Source organism: Salminus brasiliensis, chromosome 2 (assembly GCF_030463535.1).
Source record: "Salminus brasiliensis chromosome 2, fSalBra1.hap2, whole genome shotgun sequence".
Classification (NCBI taxonomy): domain Eukaryota; kingdom Metazoa; phylum Chordata; class Actinopteri; order Characiformes; family Bryconidae; genus Salminus; species Salminus brasiliensis.
In genome coordinates this window covers 27,322,327-27,338,759 of record NC_132879.1, presented here as the reverse complement: position 1 = coordinate 27,338,759, position 16,433 = coordinate 27,322,327, and the positions used below count along the sequence as shown (strand labels likewise).

The window sequence follows — 16,433 nt, the reverse complement described above, 5'->3', positions numbered from 1 at the left end:
GAAACACGAGCCAACAGCGCCGGGAAGAGCTGAGCCGTTACCACGGCAACTCCGCACGAGACTGGAGGAGCGAGAGCAAGACGGTGAGTGAAGTCTCGCGAGAGTTGTTCACAGACTCAGAAGAATCCACCGTCCCTGTTTTGTTTCTATCTTTTATTTTTTCTTTCTTTTCTTTTTAATAGGGATAGCTTAATGTTATAATCAGCGTCAGAGGCTTTATTTGCATTGTTTCAAGTATTACATGTGTTACTATATTATATTCATCCAATGAATATAGTTCGTCTTTAGCCCAAGCCTAATCACCTAACCCCTCCGCCCGGACATATATATTGGTTCTTTAGTTTTGCACCCAACGAAATGTGCTTTGGCTGTTCAGCAACAGAGGGAAGCTCAGAGGGAAAGCGTGCAGATGTAAATTTCGGTGAGCCATTCCTTTTAACATGTCACGTGCAGAGAGCAGCAGCACGTGGAGCAGAGCCGCCTGCATGAACTCCGCCCTGCAGTGCAGCCTTCATCGCTCTCCCTCATTTCTTCATCTAGAAGACATTCAGAAGACTGTCAATCACTGTTTGCATTGTGTAGCCAAGCAGCAACGCGGAGCCGTTTGCAATGCCTACACAGTCCCGCTGTGATTGTGCAAGTGCAAGAAACGCGTAGTTTTAGGAATCACTAGAGAGAGCAAATTACACCTCAGACTACTTTCACATAATCATCTAAAATATATCTGAATACTGTATTTATAATATACAGCACTGTGCAGAGCGCGCTCTAGTGCTGAACAGCGTCTGCCAGGGGCGCTATTTCTTTAGCTTTTTCTCCCCACACAGCAGGACCCGCGTTCACACAGCTCCTCGGGGTAGCAGTGCTGATCTAGGATCAGATTCCTCTCTTATTTACTATGACTTTACTGAAACAGAAACAGGCCCCAGATCCGCGCTCCTTCTCGGAGAAGCTTTGTGCCTATGGGCCCAGTTTTCTGGCAAACCCGCCGTCTGCACGTCTATTGGCTGGTCGTCACGACCGGACTACCTGTGTTAGCCAATCTAGCGTAGGAGGCGGGGTTTAGTGAATAAGCCCCTCCCTCAGCTTGCAGTCACAGCAGAGCAGCTGAGGACTGTCCTCCGTGCTCTGAGCGTTTCTGTGTGAGTCCAGTTCGGGCTGAGGGCTGTAAACACTGCCAGCAGGACCTTTCTCACCTTACGGCTCTGATTTCTGCGGATTAATGACAGCGTGGACTTCTGGGGGATGACGCTCTCCTCATAGTTACAGGTGAGAGAAATGATGGAAGCGGTGAGAAGAGGTGTGTACATGTCGTTTCAGGATTGAGCTGTTTAATAATTTGAATAATTTCAGTTTTTTCCTTTTATAAACAATAGAAATAGCAATACGACAGGAACTACATCATGTTATATATATATATATATATATATATATATATATATATATATATATATATATATATATATATACACACACACACACACACACACAAACACTTACACAAGTGTAATACAGTGTTTCATTGGTTTGTTCGTATTGAACGGTCTGAGAATGTGTCCCATTAATTCTTTGCAGTCTTACTATAAACACAACGGTCCTATATCTATTCCAGATTAGAGAGTAAAGTTAAACTCAACATTGCAACATGCCAGTTCACAGCTTGTCTGCTTAATATTTTTATAACTGGTTTGATTTAAAACACCATATCATAACAAAGCAATATGCCTCATAGCTAAAGTCACATTAAACTCAGAACAATTGTACTTTCTTTTTATCTAATAAATAATTATTAAAATTATGTATTTTTATGTACAGTAAATACCATTGTAGAACATCTTATTATGAATAAATATATTTAAGACTACGGGTTTAGGAAAAAAGGGCAGCAAGTGGTAAAGACGTACCTTGAAACATTATTACAACTCTGAAACCTTCAGGTCAGTCAATCTGTTTACTGTAAATCATTACTATTTTCAAATTCCATCCCATGCCTGGATTAAAAGAAATTAGACTATTTTATATTAAACAACCAGTACATTGGAACTAGAAATAAATTATGATAAGCCAAAATGACTGATAGGATAAAATGTCTGTCAAATACCTATCACCGCAGATCCAGTTCTTCCATTAACTGAAGGCACAGGTGTGAGTGACACAGTGACAACCTGACAAGCTTTATTCGTACTGCAATAAACCTAAAAATAGTACCTAAAACAATTTAAAGAAGGAGGGTTGAAAAATTCTGGGGGTGGGGGGGGTGATTACGCTCTGGCAAAAAAACACAACACTTACACAGACTTTTGAGAAGCCAAATATTAGAACACCCTCTGCACAAACAAGAACAATCTGTTGTTTCGTTCAACCAGAAGCCAGTATAGACCATGGATAGGATTTTTAGCAAAACTGCTATGATTCTTGACCACAGGGACAGTACACAAAAGGTAACCACACTAATGTACTGTAAGATCTTTATAGATGAGAACCACCTTCTCATGTCACCTCATGGTGCATCACTTGTGGCGCAGGGCTCATACTGTCTGAAATGTGGTGAAATATTTATAATACACAGACCATCTTGGGAATGTTGGGAAGAACTGGTACATCTGGGCAAGGGGTACTTTTTCCCTGACTCTTGCCGCACTGAAGCGTAGAGATCATCCAAGGACACAAAAACAAGTGACCCATTGAAGTGCTCAGCTTGCTCTGGCATTCCTCTTTTTTGAAGAGGTCTGGCTGCACAATAGCATTTTTTTTGCCTGCGTTGCTGGAGAGGGTTGTATTTAGACCTCTTGACCCTTTCCCGTGTTTATATGTGTATAAGTTGGAAGATTATTTTCTTAAATTTGCGTCTTTTTCTAGTGGGTTTGTTTCACAGTCCAACCTTTTCGCACATGTTGTGTTGACTAAAAGAAAGTATGTGTGTGTGTGTGTGTTGGACAGGAGGCAGTTTGAGCAGTCATAGTTTAGCAAATGCAGCAAATATATCCTGAACTGACCTAGAAGGTCAGTGCTGGTCAGTTTTGGTTATGGACAGTGGATCGTTATGTGAAGGTCAGATGCTGACATTTTTAAAGCTTTATCACATTCTCTTTCACCACCCTGTAAATGCTTTAAGTACAGGGGTTTTTGTTCTGTAATATGCTACTACAAAACACTTTCAAACTTTAAACTTTCCTTATGTTTAATGTAACACTGTACTTTCTCCTTGTGCAACAGGAACTATAATGCATTACTGCTAACAGGAATTGACGTCATCCATTGCCCCACAGTGGCCCACAGTAATTGTACATATGTCTGTTGCAGTCTAACACGCACACTGTACCTTCAGAATTAGAGCCGAACCACACATTAAGGACTTGCATACTTTTTGCATTTCAGCCACACTTATCTTTACTGGGAACCTAGACTGAGAGTCACCACTGCACCTACCTCAAAGAACATCTCACTTTGAATAAAAGTGGGAAGCACTATGGGTGGAGCAGGAGATAGGGACGCCACCAACACTGCAGGTGCTGTGTTCCATCCATCTGTCTGGCAAAGCAAGAGAAATTACCCAACAAAAGGGCCCCAAAAAGTTTGCTAAACACTGCCACACATTGCCTCATGCCACTTCAACAATTCCAACTAATGTGGTTCACAACTGGTGATGAGTTTAGTTCTGTGTTACATTAGAACACGCCTGTCTTATGTCCCAGGTATGACCAGGTATCAAAATCATATTTTTTGGTCTCATTTAAATGACCTCAGTATATTGGAGTATGGGAATGCTCCGTGTCACCAGTACTAGAGTTGCAGCATCAAAAAGTTTCCTTTTTCTGTTCTGCAATTTGGCAACAGTTCAATTCTCATCCGTTCAGTACTTTTAGCACTTTATATTATGAGCTTAAATCACATACAAATGTTTGGGATAAAAACATGGTAATTAAGTTGGTAATAAAAAGTGTGTGTATGCGTTCAGTCCAGTGACCATTTGGTGTTGAGATAATGATGGAGGTTTTTAATATTCTAATATAGTATAATCTGGTATTGTGCACTATGTGACTACACTTGGTATTCTGGTATCCTAACCCCATTTTATACCACATTTCAATATCTAAGCAGCATGTCTTATCAGAGAGCCAATAACTGCACTAAAATAGGATCTATAAATTGCATCCGGCTAGAATGTATAAATTGTGTAAATGTCTGGGATTTATCATCGATTTCACTTCACTGCTACAAAACTTTGTACCTCCATTTTACAGTGTTTCCATTTTTAACATGTAAATCAGGCAGTTGTTGTTTACATGGTGTAAAGATTTCACGATCAGTGAACCAATAGAAATGCTCCAAAATTGCTGGGAATAAAATCATTTTACAGTGTTTCATCGAAAGTCTAGAAGTGCTTTTTCTTCTTCTGTAAAGTTACCATTTTAGAGAGAGAGAGAGAGAGAGAGAGAGAGAGCGAGAGAGACAAACAAACCATTTATAGAACCAAATAACCCAAATATTCTGAAAGGTCTTAAAACACTAAGTTTAAAATCAACAGTCAAGCCAATGATCACACAATTACAGATCACACATCAGAGGGACTGACAAGTGTCTAGTAACGTAGTGGAATTTATATGCAGACTGACTTTATTCATGGAATTATTGTTGTTATTATTTTATGTTGGCATGATAAGATTTTATGGCTAATGTATGAATTTTCATTAACATGTTTTTTCCACCCTCACAAACACATTGTCAGGGTCCCACAACTTAGGCCCACTTGAAGCCCCCGGGCCACAACATGCTAACCAATGCGGACACCTGTGTTTTTTGTTTTTTTTTAAACCAAAACTTGATCACCCAACTGAATCATATTCCATATGCAGTGTTTTAGCATTTACTGATTAAGCTGTAATATGTTGTGGTCAGCAAGTATACACACTGCCAGTGTGTCACACTCTTTTCTGCTTTAAGCCACACACATTCTCAGTTTGCCATTTAAAAAAAGGCTTTGTTTATTTAGAAATGATCAAAGTAAAAGTGTCAGCATTAGTATTGAACAATACATTGGAACGATACCCAACTCTAATCCCAGATTTACCAGGTCATCAGGAAGACTAGCTCTGATTGTGAGGGCCACAGGCTGATAGTCATTCAGGCAGAGATACCATGTGTGCATTGTATCTGTGTGCTTATGAGAAAAGTGTACGTTCTGTATTCCGTTCTGTATTATCGTAGCACAGAACATGCTAGATAGTTCAGCATGTTAGAGTAGCTTTAAGAACACACTGTATTTTCACTCATCCACTGCATGGTATGTATTTTTGAATTTTCCCATGACCTGGATTCCTAGTCAGGATGCTTTGGGAATAGATTCTTTGTTAGTTGACCAGTTTGCCAGGTGTGTGGCAGAATAACCATGTTCCTTGTAAAAGCTCTGGCCATTGAACATTCTCCTCACCTAACACTGGTCAGGTAGATTTAGCAAAGCAATGCAAGTTAATGACTTTTTAAATGTTTCTTTAAGGCAACAAAGCAACCACACAAGCTTTTCTCCTAAACAATACCATCTCCATCTAGCTTCCTAGGGCTTTGTATAAAGAGTCTCTTGCTGGAATACATCTACCTGCTCATTGAATGGGCTCCATGGAAACATGCACTGGCTTTTGTCTCTGTTGTCCCTGTTGTCCACTGTTCTGTAGTGCAAGATCACTAGAGCTGATGTGCATGACAATCATGCTGAAGGGGAATTCCACTGATTCCATCAATTCTATCAATTCCATAAAATGTGTTGTATAATTCAGTCATTGGGATGTGTAATTCCTTCATTCTGGAGAGTCAGGATTGTTCACAACAGCGATATCGGATAGAAACCAGACATCTGTAAAGTAGTCTACAAAAGCTACATTACAGAAAGCATTACAGAAATTGGGACAAATACATTGCCTGATGTTAGAGACATCGGTTTAGTGTAGTTACTGTAGGTTCACAAGGTTTTGGCCATGAAAGAAGTTGTAAGGCAAGATGGTGCCATAAGAAAATGTATTAATCTGTATTTTACCATGATCGACATTACATATACAACTCAGAGGACATACGTTGATTAATTGGTGAATTAGTAAATAAAATGGCTATATTTCTGTAATACATTCCAAACCCTGGTCCCTATCACCACCACCTGTAGAGAAATTTGAGGCCATAAGAGTCACACCAAACCACTCTGATAGACCTTATTTGCATCTCAACCACTGAATAATGTAGAATCTTAGAAAAGCAGTGGAATTCCTATTTAACCTCTTTTTTCATGTTTCGCAACATAATGTAGCTTTTTCCTTGTTTGTTTTTGACAGTAATGTATTAAGATAGTAAAAATGGAAATAACAGAGCTACCCAAGTAGGTTTACAACTTACTGTGGAGTCCACCAACCAAACATGCTGTAGATGTTATATTTATTGGAATGAAGAGGAAGTACAGACCCAGAAATTAAGGAGTGTCCAAATAATAGACGGAGAGCTCTCTGTTCTCTCAGTGTTCTTTTCTTAAAGTCCTGGAAAAACATGCACAGATTAAGGTTCCTGGACATGTTCTTGACTCTTGAAGAAACCTTTAACTTGACGAAGAGAATCTTTACATTCTGTGGAGCTTTTATTTAAACCTCATTCTCAAAAACGGTTCCTTAAGGAACTATCACCTGAAAGATTTGTATTAAACCAAAAGTGGTTCTCCTAAGGCATCACAAATATTTTTTTAGCATCTTTTATTTTTTGAGAGTTCCACAGATGTTGTTCATGACCCCGGTGTGACAGAGCAGTTGTTTTCTTTATCCTTCCTCTCAGTATTCATCAGCTGCAGCATTCAGTTTACAATTGGACTGTATTGCACTCTCGTTCCGCCTTCTCTCCCTCTCTGAGCCTGTGGATTCAGGCAAGATTCCGGACATGAAAGACCTTTTGTGCTGGCGCCACAGTGTGTGCCAACCTGTTTCCTATCTATCTCCATTCTGATCACATCTTTGAGCAGCGTGCCAGCTCTTGTGAGTAGCTGCTGGCTTCCCTCGGGTGTCATTTGTTTGACCAGATCCTGGACTTGTTTAAGGAAAAAAAGGCACTTTTCCATCAATGCTGCACGTGTTTGGGCAGGAGGAAGATTTTTAAGAGAGACACTGTGCAGAACCATGTTAAGAGAATGAACTGAGCTTAGGTAAAGCCGCTAGAACCCAGTATGCACAAGGATATCTGCATCGGATCCTTTTGAGTATCAGTGGCTTTCAGTGAGTTGTATTTCTCTGTAATACTGAACCATGTAGATTTAGAAGGTGTAATTTCTACATATATTAATTTTTTTTATCTGTACTGTATTGTCAAGGGCAGATATGTACATGAAAAGTATCTGGTGTTAGCGTTGGCTCAGGAATTCCATGTCAGTGCTTTCCAGATAAAATAGCAGATGCGTAGTACTGATCTTCTTTACATCTGCATATCATGCTTGAGGTCTTGCCTTGTCAGTCGCTAGAATTATCTCTGAATTATCTGTGCTGTCCACAGACAGATTGCCTTGAATGCTGCCCTTACCACAGATTTCGTTGATCAGCCATGACATTTTTTGGTGTGTGGAATCTGATTCTTTAGTTTTGCAGTGGATATTATGCAAATGTGAACAATGTCATGGAAGCTTATGCCCACCAATTTCCATTATGCTGTATCCATACCTAAACACTTGTTTAAAAATATGCTGAGTTAATTAAGTAATCTCATAAAACGTATTGCTTATGTGGTTTGTTACACTATATAATCCACTGTTCGCTTTGTCAAGTGGCTTTAGGTACACCACAAAATCCCAACATTAAGCTCCTCAATTAAAAAAAAACTGTAAGTTCACTAGTAAAGTCCTGTAAGACAAATAAGTTACAGTATTTGGCAGATACTGTTATCCAGAGCATCTACCGTTGAATCATGCAACAGTGGCAAGTGAATGTAGCATTGAGAGTCTTTTCTAAGGCCTCTTACTGATGTTATGCTTGCTTGGGTGGCGATTCGTACCCCAGGCAGCCATATGGAGGGTAGCAGTGTTACCCACTATCCTCTATCAACCGTATGTGTATAGGGTGAACATGAATCTCAAAATGGTCTCCTGGGAAACTTTTAGTTCCCATCATTCTTATGCTTACTCAGATATGTTCCTCAGACCACTAATGGTCTTAGTTTAGTTCTATGGCTATGTAACTGTGTTCCTGAGTAAAAATGATGTCCATGCTTTATCTCGTTTTATGGTTGTGTTTTTATTGCATAGGTGTTTCCAACGTAAGCAGTGAATTTGCAAATGAGCTCCATTTTTGCATTCAAGTCACACGTTGTCTGCCTTCTTGCATTTGTTGACATTCACACCTCCTATATTTAGTGCTTGTTATCAGCTTGTTCAGCATTACACCGCTGTGTCTCAGTCTCACTACCTCGCTTTTCCACCCGTCCATCTTACAGATGGCACTTGGTCGGGGAGCTATTACCAGACTCTAAGCCATGTTTGTATAACGTCTGTGTTCTGCTTTCAACTTCTAGCTTTTGCCCACTACTCATCTTGTTGGATGCCTCAAAGCCATGATACTTTTTTTTTTTTTTTTTTTTTTTACCGTTATCTGTTATTTATCAGAATTTCATCTCCACTCTCGTTGTCTGTTACGGCTTGTCCCTAGACAGGGTCATGACAGAATAGGGGGCTCGTCCGGGATTTAATTTAATCATTCCATTCAAAATTTTTTTCATTGACAGAAGGTCTACCTAAGCATCCCATATTCTAAATTCAGTGGTAACTGAAATGTGTTATATTTCCAGTTTTTGGCCTGGAAAGCATTCCACAACATGTCCTCATCTCCCAAGCTACATTTTGCTGTTCTGCCAAGCATGTCCACTGGGACAGCTGAGTGTTCAGCAGATTGTTCTGGCACTGGTTGTCCCTAATAGGAAATCAGCACTAGGACAGGAGTGTCGTTGCTATTTGTATCTCATCATTTCATTATTCATTCTCACATCCTGTTATTAGGGTAATGCTATTTACTCTACTGGGGTCTATTTACTGAAAGAGTGATGCTAGCCAGCACTAAGAATAAGACATACAGAGTTAAATCAACAAGAACAGATGTGTGTGATGTACCTTCTCCTATTTGTTTTCACACAGTATATTACTTTCTGTTGTCATATTACACCAAAAACAGAGAAACTGTACCAATGTGAAAGTGAGTGCCTTATCAAACTCTTACTTAAAAAAGTGATAGTATAGAGACTGTAAATGAGCGAAAGAGAAAGTATGTGTCTTAAATGTCTTAACAGATAAGAGTCTGGGCGTTTTTCTTAAACATTTGAAAAAAGTCATTGCATACAAAGCATGGCAATCAAATGACATGGTATTGTCTGTCATTCTGCCCTGAATTGAATGTTTTGTTTAAAATGTAAATTTCTGTGTAAATTGTGCAGAAACAAACCCTTGAGATTTGAGATGCTTCTGGAAGAGGTTTTTTAATTATAAGAGCTGTTACAAAATAATACCACCCCCAGTCATATTAGGTGAGCTTTGCCTTAAGAAAACTTAAGAAAGCTAATACACATTTAGGTGTGGCTGTAAAGATAATTTGCTCCTCATACTGAGATGAAGAGCCTAGAGCTGTCATAACACAACCTTGTAAAACTCAAAAAAGGTTTTACACTGTGTAAAATTTTCATAACAAAGAAAAAAATACAAACCGGCCGAAACTACTTAATGTTATGTTAAGTAGTAATGTTTTAAATGTTACATTAATATGTGGTAAGCAAAGTTACCCTGTTTTTACTTGAAACACCAGGAGAAATATATATGTGTGTGTGTGTGTGTGTGTGTGTGTGTGTGTGTGTGTGTGTGTGTGTGTGTGTGTGTGTGTGTATAAACTAAAACATGCATGGACACCTTAAAAAACTGCTAATGACTTTAATTTAATTATGTTCTTTAACTAAAAACACTGAGTATGTACTCTTTATGAGAACACCCCCCATGGCAGTACTGCGGGTAGCACAAATAGGACAACAACCTTTTTTCCTTTACTTGAAAAAAAATGACGTTTTGTAGGTTTTGAGGTTTTCTTACAGGGGTAAGGATCTTTTGTAATGATGCACAGCTGTGTGTTCTCTGTAACTCTCTCAGGTTGAGGATGATGACGGAACAGTTGGATCAGAGTGATGAAATGGGCCTGCTGACCCCCCCGGAGATCACTGAACACCAAAAAGAGGACGATCCCCACTGTCCCCCTCACTTCAGACAAGGCATCATGTAAGACACACAAGCCCTCACTCCCTCACACACACTAACAATAGCTGCACTGCTCCTTTCTGACAGATAATCACTACTACAAGTCTTTTCTGGAAGAGCCTGGTATGTTCTTGTAAGTCACTCCACACATGTCTGGTTGCTTCCTGAACTGTACAGGTCTGAGCCTGTACTACACTGACTGGTTCTGCAGTGGAGGCTTACTGTGATAACTGTCAACACGCTCACTCATAGACGGCAGCTGCTTCCTTAAGTAAAGTGGCCTTTTCGTGCATCATGAAGTATTAGTAATATCGGTACATTGTTTTGTCTGTTTCTAAGGCCAGACCGGTTTGGGGATGACGATATTCATTAGTTTTCCGAGAGATGTTTTGTTAGTCTTTGAGTAAGAAACCTGACTAACGATCAGCTGCACCCTTGCCAGATGTTTAAAGTATACGTACAGCGCTCTAACTCAGATGCGTTTAGTGCATATCCACCTTACATTAGTCACAGTGTAACTAACGCCGCAGCGCAGGAGGTTGTTTTCTGGTAAAAAACGTTGCAAATGATCTCAGTTTAATCACATGGCGAGAAGTGGCTTTAAGCTTTAAGCTTCGAGCTTAACAGATTTCTGAGCACCTTCATCCTTTTATTTGTGAACCTTTTTTGACGTCACTGTGCTCTTTCTACACTCTGGCTAACTTTAGCCATTTTCCACATTGGCCGTGCTGATTTCTCTCAGTCAGTTGTTGATGAGTCATTTTGACAGATGTGGTACAGAAAAGTGGATTATACAGTAACACAAACAGCCTTAGTGTCTGTAGCATTTAAAGGTCCCAATGTTGCTGTAATTTTGCTGTGCAAGCAAGCAGTGATACACTGTCATAAAAGCAGAGTCGTGCATAATCAACCATTTGTATCAGCATCTAAAAACATGGCACCTGTAATACCTAATACTTGTGTTATCACATAATTACAACATCACAGTACACTATATGTCCAAATGTTTGTGGACACCCCTTCTAATAAATGCATTCGGCTACTTTAAGTTGCACCTGTTGCTGACACAGATGTGCAAATAATGATCACACACAGCTTGTCTAGTCCTTGTAGAGAAGTTCTGCCAATAGAATAGGATTGTCTAGAGCACATAAACATGATCCTTTCGGCATCATGCCCAATGCCAGGCGTGGGGTAGAGGGTTACTGTGTTCTCTGGAATGATGGTGCTTCATCCAGTACTTTTTGGATGAGTTGGGGAGTTGGGGATGAGGTGGGGTGGTGATCATCCAACATTTTGATCTCACTAATGCTCACAATCAAATCCTCACAGCAATGTGACTCCACAATCTAAACATAGCACAAAAGGTAAGGAAATTTGTGTTTGGTAGATACATTTTTTTGTTGTAACAATGCTTCTAGATCTTATACTGTTGGAAAGCCTTTTAATTCCCCTTTTAAATGGTGTCACATTTGTAAGGAACATGCAATTGTGGGATGAGCAGCAGAGCTGAGTATGTGGGTTGCGCCCATGAAAAAATTGGCAAATCTTCTCTGCCATCGTTTGGACTGAAAGGTTGAAGTTTGAAGAAAAAGACATATTAACAATTTATTCATTTAACAAACAGGAGCCATAGTAGTGTGTGGAAGAACCATACACAGCCACAACAGCCTGGCACCTCCTCCTCATGCTGGTCACCAGCCTGGTCACACACTGCTGTGGAATGGCATCCCATTCTTCAGCCAGCTTTTGTCGTACGTCCAGTTCCGTAAGGTTCCCGATGGTGCAGACACCAGCGCAAACAGACCTGCCGGTGAAGGCAGTCATGGCAGGCCTCCTGGCAGCCTGTTGAGACCGGAGATTGACTGTGTGTTCCGGATTGTCTGGCCATATCATCCTGCAAACCTTTACTGCAAATCTGTAGAAGACAATCAGGTGCCTGGGGATACCAGAAGCTCAAAACAAGTGTCAATGGCAACAGCAGAATAAGCTGTTTAACACTGATTTATTTCCAACAGCATTGTTGCAACAAAGAAATAATCTAGCAAACACAAATTTCCTTACTTTTTTTCTAAGTTTAGTAGAAGGTCTTTCCTGGACAATAGAGAAAGTCGCTTTAATAAAAGCAGGACAAACATTTTTTATTACCCTTGATTTCATATGTCCATATAGTGTACATCCTGTTTGACCTGTTACACTGTGTTGGGTGCTGTTTGGTAGAAGCTTGAGACAGACAGAGTGAGAGGGAGCGAGTAAAGCAGAGAGGTAATCATGGATGGAGATGAGTGTGATGGAGGCGTGCAGAAGGAGACAATAGACAGAGAAAGGGCCTCATTAGAGAGGAGAGTGCCATCCCCACTCTGCTTTAGCTCACAAACACAAAGAGAGCTTTCTGAGAGAGAGGTAGGGAGGATGTGTGGGTCCTCATGGGGGTGTGAGACCACCTATGCTTGGGTAAGCCATTGTAAATCAAGAAGCTGTCGATTGAGTTCATTTTTAAGCAAAACAAATGGAGGTGAAGATGATGATCATTATTATTATTGAAGATATTTCTTCAATAATAATACAGTTGATTCTGCTCCTGGCTTGCAACAGACTGTCACTCTTTCCTCCCATATGTCTCAGTGCTAATAGAGTGGCACATTGCAGTGAGTGTTAGAGAGAAAGAGAGAGAGAGCTCACTCTGCTGCAGCATCGGCCCTGCACGTGCCCACTCCTCACGTTTAGAGTACTGCACTGGTTGTGTAAGAGCACAGAGGAGGGGGAGTCTTGTTGCAGACATTCTCGCTCTACCATCTTAGCTGCTCACCTACTGGGTCAATCAGATGCCAATACCAGTATTGGTTCACTCTGGTGGTCTTTCCTGCTCGTTCTGTTCTAGAGGTCACGCTGACCGAGCCTGATTATTTAAAAGTGTCCTTCTGAGCTCGCTGGGTTTCAGTCAGCTGTAGGCTGTTAATGTGCTGATGAATTTGACCCCAGTTATGTTCACTGATTTATGACACTACAATGGTTTTGTGAATATGTGCAGTGTGTGTGTGTGTGTGTGTGTGTGTGTGTGTGTGTGTGTGTGTGTGGATTTGGTTGAGGGGGTGCTGTGATCTAGTTAAGTCCTCTTCCGGCCTCCTCCTGTGTCACTGCACTGGAGATTGTCAGGCTATTTCAATATGCATGAGACTGAAATAGACAAGAACATGACATCAGCGGTCTCTCGTCTGTCAGTCAAACACCAGGCTGGCCTGAACGGATTTTCACCCTAGCGAGGTTTTACCGGTGAAGACGTTGGGAAGCGTAGGGCTGTCAGTAATCAGTAGTTAATTTGCGCCCCTCTTTGAAGTCCGTCTTAATTAAGCGGCTGTTGATGAGGACAGGCACTATAGTGTGCTCGTCCCACTGGAGCCTCTGTGTTTTTCTATTACTGAGTCTGAGGCAGTGCCCAGGGAGCGCTCTGGCACAGAGTAGCCTGTTTACAATGCAGAAGACACACACACACATACACAAACATCTCTCACAGAAGAGCTTGTCACACACACCTCATGATGCAGATTGTAGAGTGTAAACATGTACGCAGGTTCTCGTGCCTCTAACCACAGGATCACATGTTCAATGAGTGTCTAAAGAACTGGCAGAGAGCATTTCTTAAAAACACAGACACACACACACACACACAGTATATTTCTTCCCATCCCCTCTCTCTTTCTCTCTCTCTTACACACACACACACACACACACACACATTTTCTCTCTTTCCATCCTTCTGTTTGTCATTCTTTCCCCTTTTTTCTCAGCCTTGGTCTCTGTCTCTCGTTTGATCTCTGTCTCTCTGTCTTTCCTTCACTGTCTTTCACTCTGTATCTTTCTCATTCTCATCCATCACCCCCCCCCCCCCACACACACACACACACACACACACACACACACTCACCCCCACTCCCCTGGTCTAAATCTTGCTGCGTGTGAAGAGTCATTATTCATGTAATTGATGAGTTGTTAAGACTTGTCCTTATCATGTCTATTTTTTATCTGTTAGCTCTCAGGGCATTGTGTGTATGTGTATGCCCTGACAAAGTGGAGCACTAACGCTGTTGCTCTTCTTCCCCTGACATTCAAGCCTGCATGAGGTTATACATACGCACATCTTCTTCCTTCTTGAATATTTTTTTGTTTTTTTGAGTCTTTTTTGTAAAAGCTGAGCTGGGTAAATGACCCTTGTCCAGCCATGCTGCTTTTAAGCATTTACCAAGCACTGCCTACACGACTCGCCATCCACACATTTCCATATCAGTGAGGCGTGACTGGTGGTATGTACAGGCATATCTACAGCATAAAGCCCTGAAGACACAGGCAATAGGAGGAATACTGAGAAAACTCAACTTTCAATGGAAGTCAATGAAAAAAAAAAAAGTAGTGAAAAAGTGGTATTTGGAGACTCTCATCAGACTCTCATTAACATCTCAACAGCATCTCAGTGATGTAGCAGCATCTGAACATTCAGTAGATTATCAATAGTCTTTGACTAAAGACTTCTACTGAATTCAGCTGTTTTATGCTATATTTGGAGTGTCTGAGCTCAGATCTGTAGACGGTCTCCTGAAAAATCACTGACATGTCTAATACCATCAGATTATCTCAACATTCTCAACAAGCTGTTGACACCAGTGTGGAACTGGATATTAACTGGATTAGGCTGAGATTAAGGGGCTAGGGTGAGAGTTAGGATTAGCATTAGGGTTGAGGTTAAGGTTAGGATTAGCTTTAGGGTTAGAGTTAGGTTTTAGGGTTAGGTTAAGGCTTGGACTAGGGCCAAAATTAAAGTTAGTGTTGGGTGTTGGATTGAGGTTAGGGTTAGGGTTTGGGTTCAGGTTAAGGTTAGGATTAGTACCAGGGTTAGGGTTAGGTTTTGGGTTCAGGTTAAGGATGATATGTGAAATGCATATATGATATGCATTTCTTTTAATTTAATTATATTATCTTCATCTCCCAATATTGTTGAAATGAAAATCACATGTCCAGATGTTTAAATATGTTGACAAATGATGACAAATATTTGCATGGGGTTTCATAGAGAATATTTTTCTAAAGTTTGGAGGCTGCTCAATGCTGGGGGGGCTTTGTACCCATTAGACATACTGCCAATTGGTTCATGTTTATCTGTTCCAGTCCTATTCTATTGACTAATATCTAATACTTCTCTACTCGGAAGAGACAAGCTGTGTGTATGCATTCGCACATTTGTGTCAGCAATGGATACAACATAAAGTGGATGAATGCATTGATTAGAAGGGGTGTGAAACTGGACACGTAGAGATTCTCTGATTTTAAAGTTATTGTTTGCTGTAAAACTGGTGACTGGTTTGAATGAAGGGAAGTGCAACACAGTCAGGAATGCAAGACTTTTCACCCCTAAGCACTTTAAGCACAACACCACCAAAGAAAAACAAACGGTGCTGAGGACAAACTATGTAAGGACAAGTAATGAGCACAGTTATGTAATTATCAGCACTGGAATTTGATGCAACGGTTAAACGCATTAACATGACAGAATTATTATTTCCGCCAAACCTGTCAAAGTTGTTTTGTCAGGTTGTTAAAAAAAATAATACCTGCTGACAATGTACAGTCATGCCCGAAAGTATTCATACCCCTGGCAAAGTTTGACTTAAATTTACTTTTATTTAACCAGAAGTTATATTTTTGCCTTGAAACGACACAGGCATCTCCCAGGAGATAACACGATGATGTACAAGAGGCATCATTGTGGGAAAAAATATTTCTCAGCTTTTATACACATTTGAACAAAAAGTGGCATGTCCAAAATTATTCATACCCTTTGAAAACTGTCACAGTATATGGGAAAATCCAAAGTTCTATACCATTCCAAATAGTCCAAGCTGTTTTAAAGCATCCTAATTACCCTGATTCATTGGGAACAGCTGTTTTAATCAACTCAACAGGAGAAAAACAGCAGCTCTCTGTAGTTGGTTTGTGGACAGTCATGGCTAAGACAAAGGAGCTCACTAAGGACCTGCGGCTGTGCATTGTGGCCGCTCACAAGTCAGGAAAGGGCTATAAAGCCATATCAAAATGTTTTCAAGTTCCAGTGGCTACAGTGCAAAGTATTATTAAAAAATACAAGAAGTTCCGCACTGTGGAAAATCTCAGAAGATGTGGTCGGAAGCCAAAAGTGACA

The 16,433-nt window shown here is 40.5% G+C and overlaps 1 protein-coding gene across 4 annotated transcripts in view; it reads left to right on the top strand.

Annotated features, from left to right (window-relative positions):
- The window catches only part of gramd2ab (GRAM domain containing 2Ab), a 31,345-nt gene continuing 14,912 nt past the window's right edge, over positions 1-16,433 (top strand). For 2 of the 4 annotated variants that reach the window (XM_072672227.1, XM_072672228.1), the window contains exons 1-2: positions 1,118-1,269; positions 10,139-10,264. In XM_072672227.1, coding sequence (XP_072528328.1) covers positions 10,146-10,264 — 119 coding nt within the window. In that variant the 5' untranslated portion in view covers positions 1,118-1,269; positions 10,139-10,145. Of the gene's footprint in view, positions 84-1,117; positions 1,270-10,138; positions 10,265-16,433 lie in introns of those variants that run through there. The other 2 variants (XM_072672229.1, XM_072672230.1) reach the window with 2 other exon arrangements.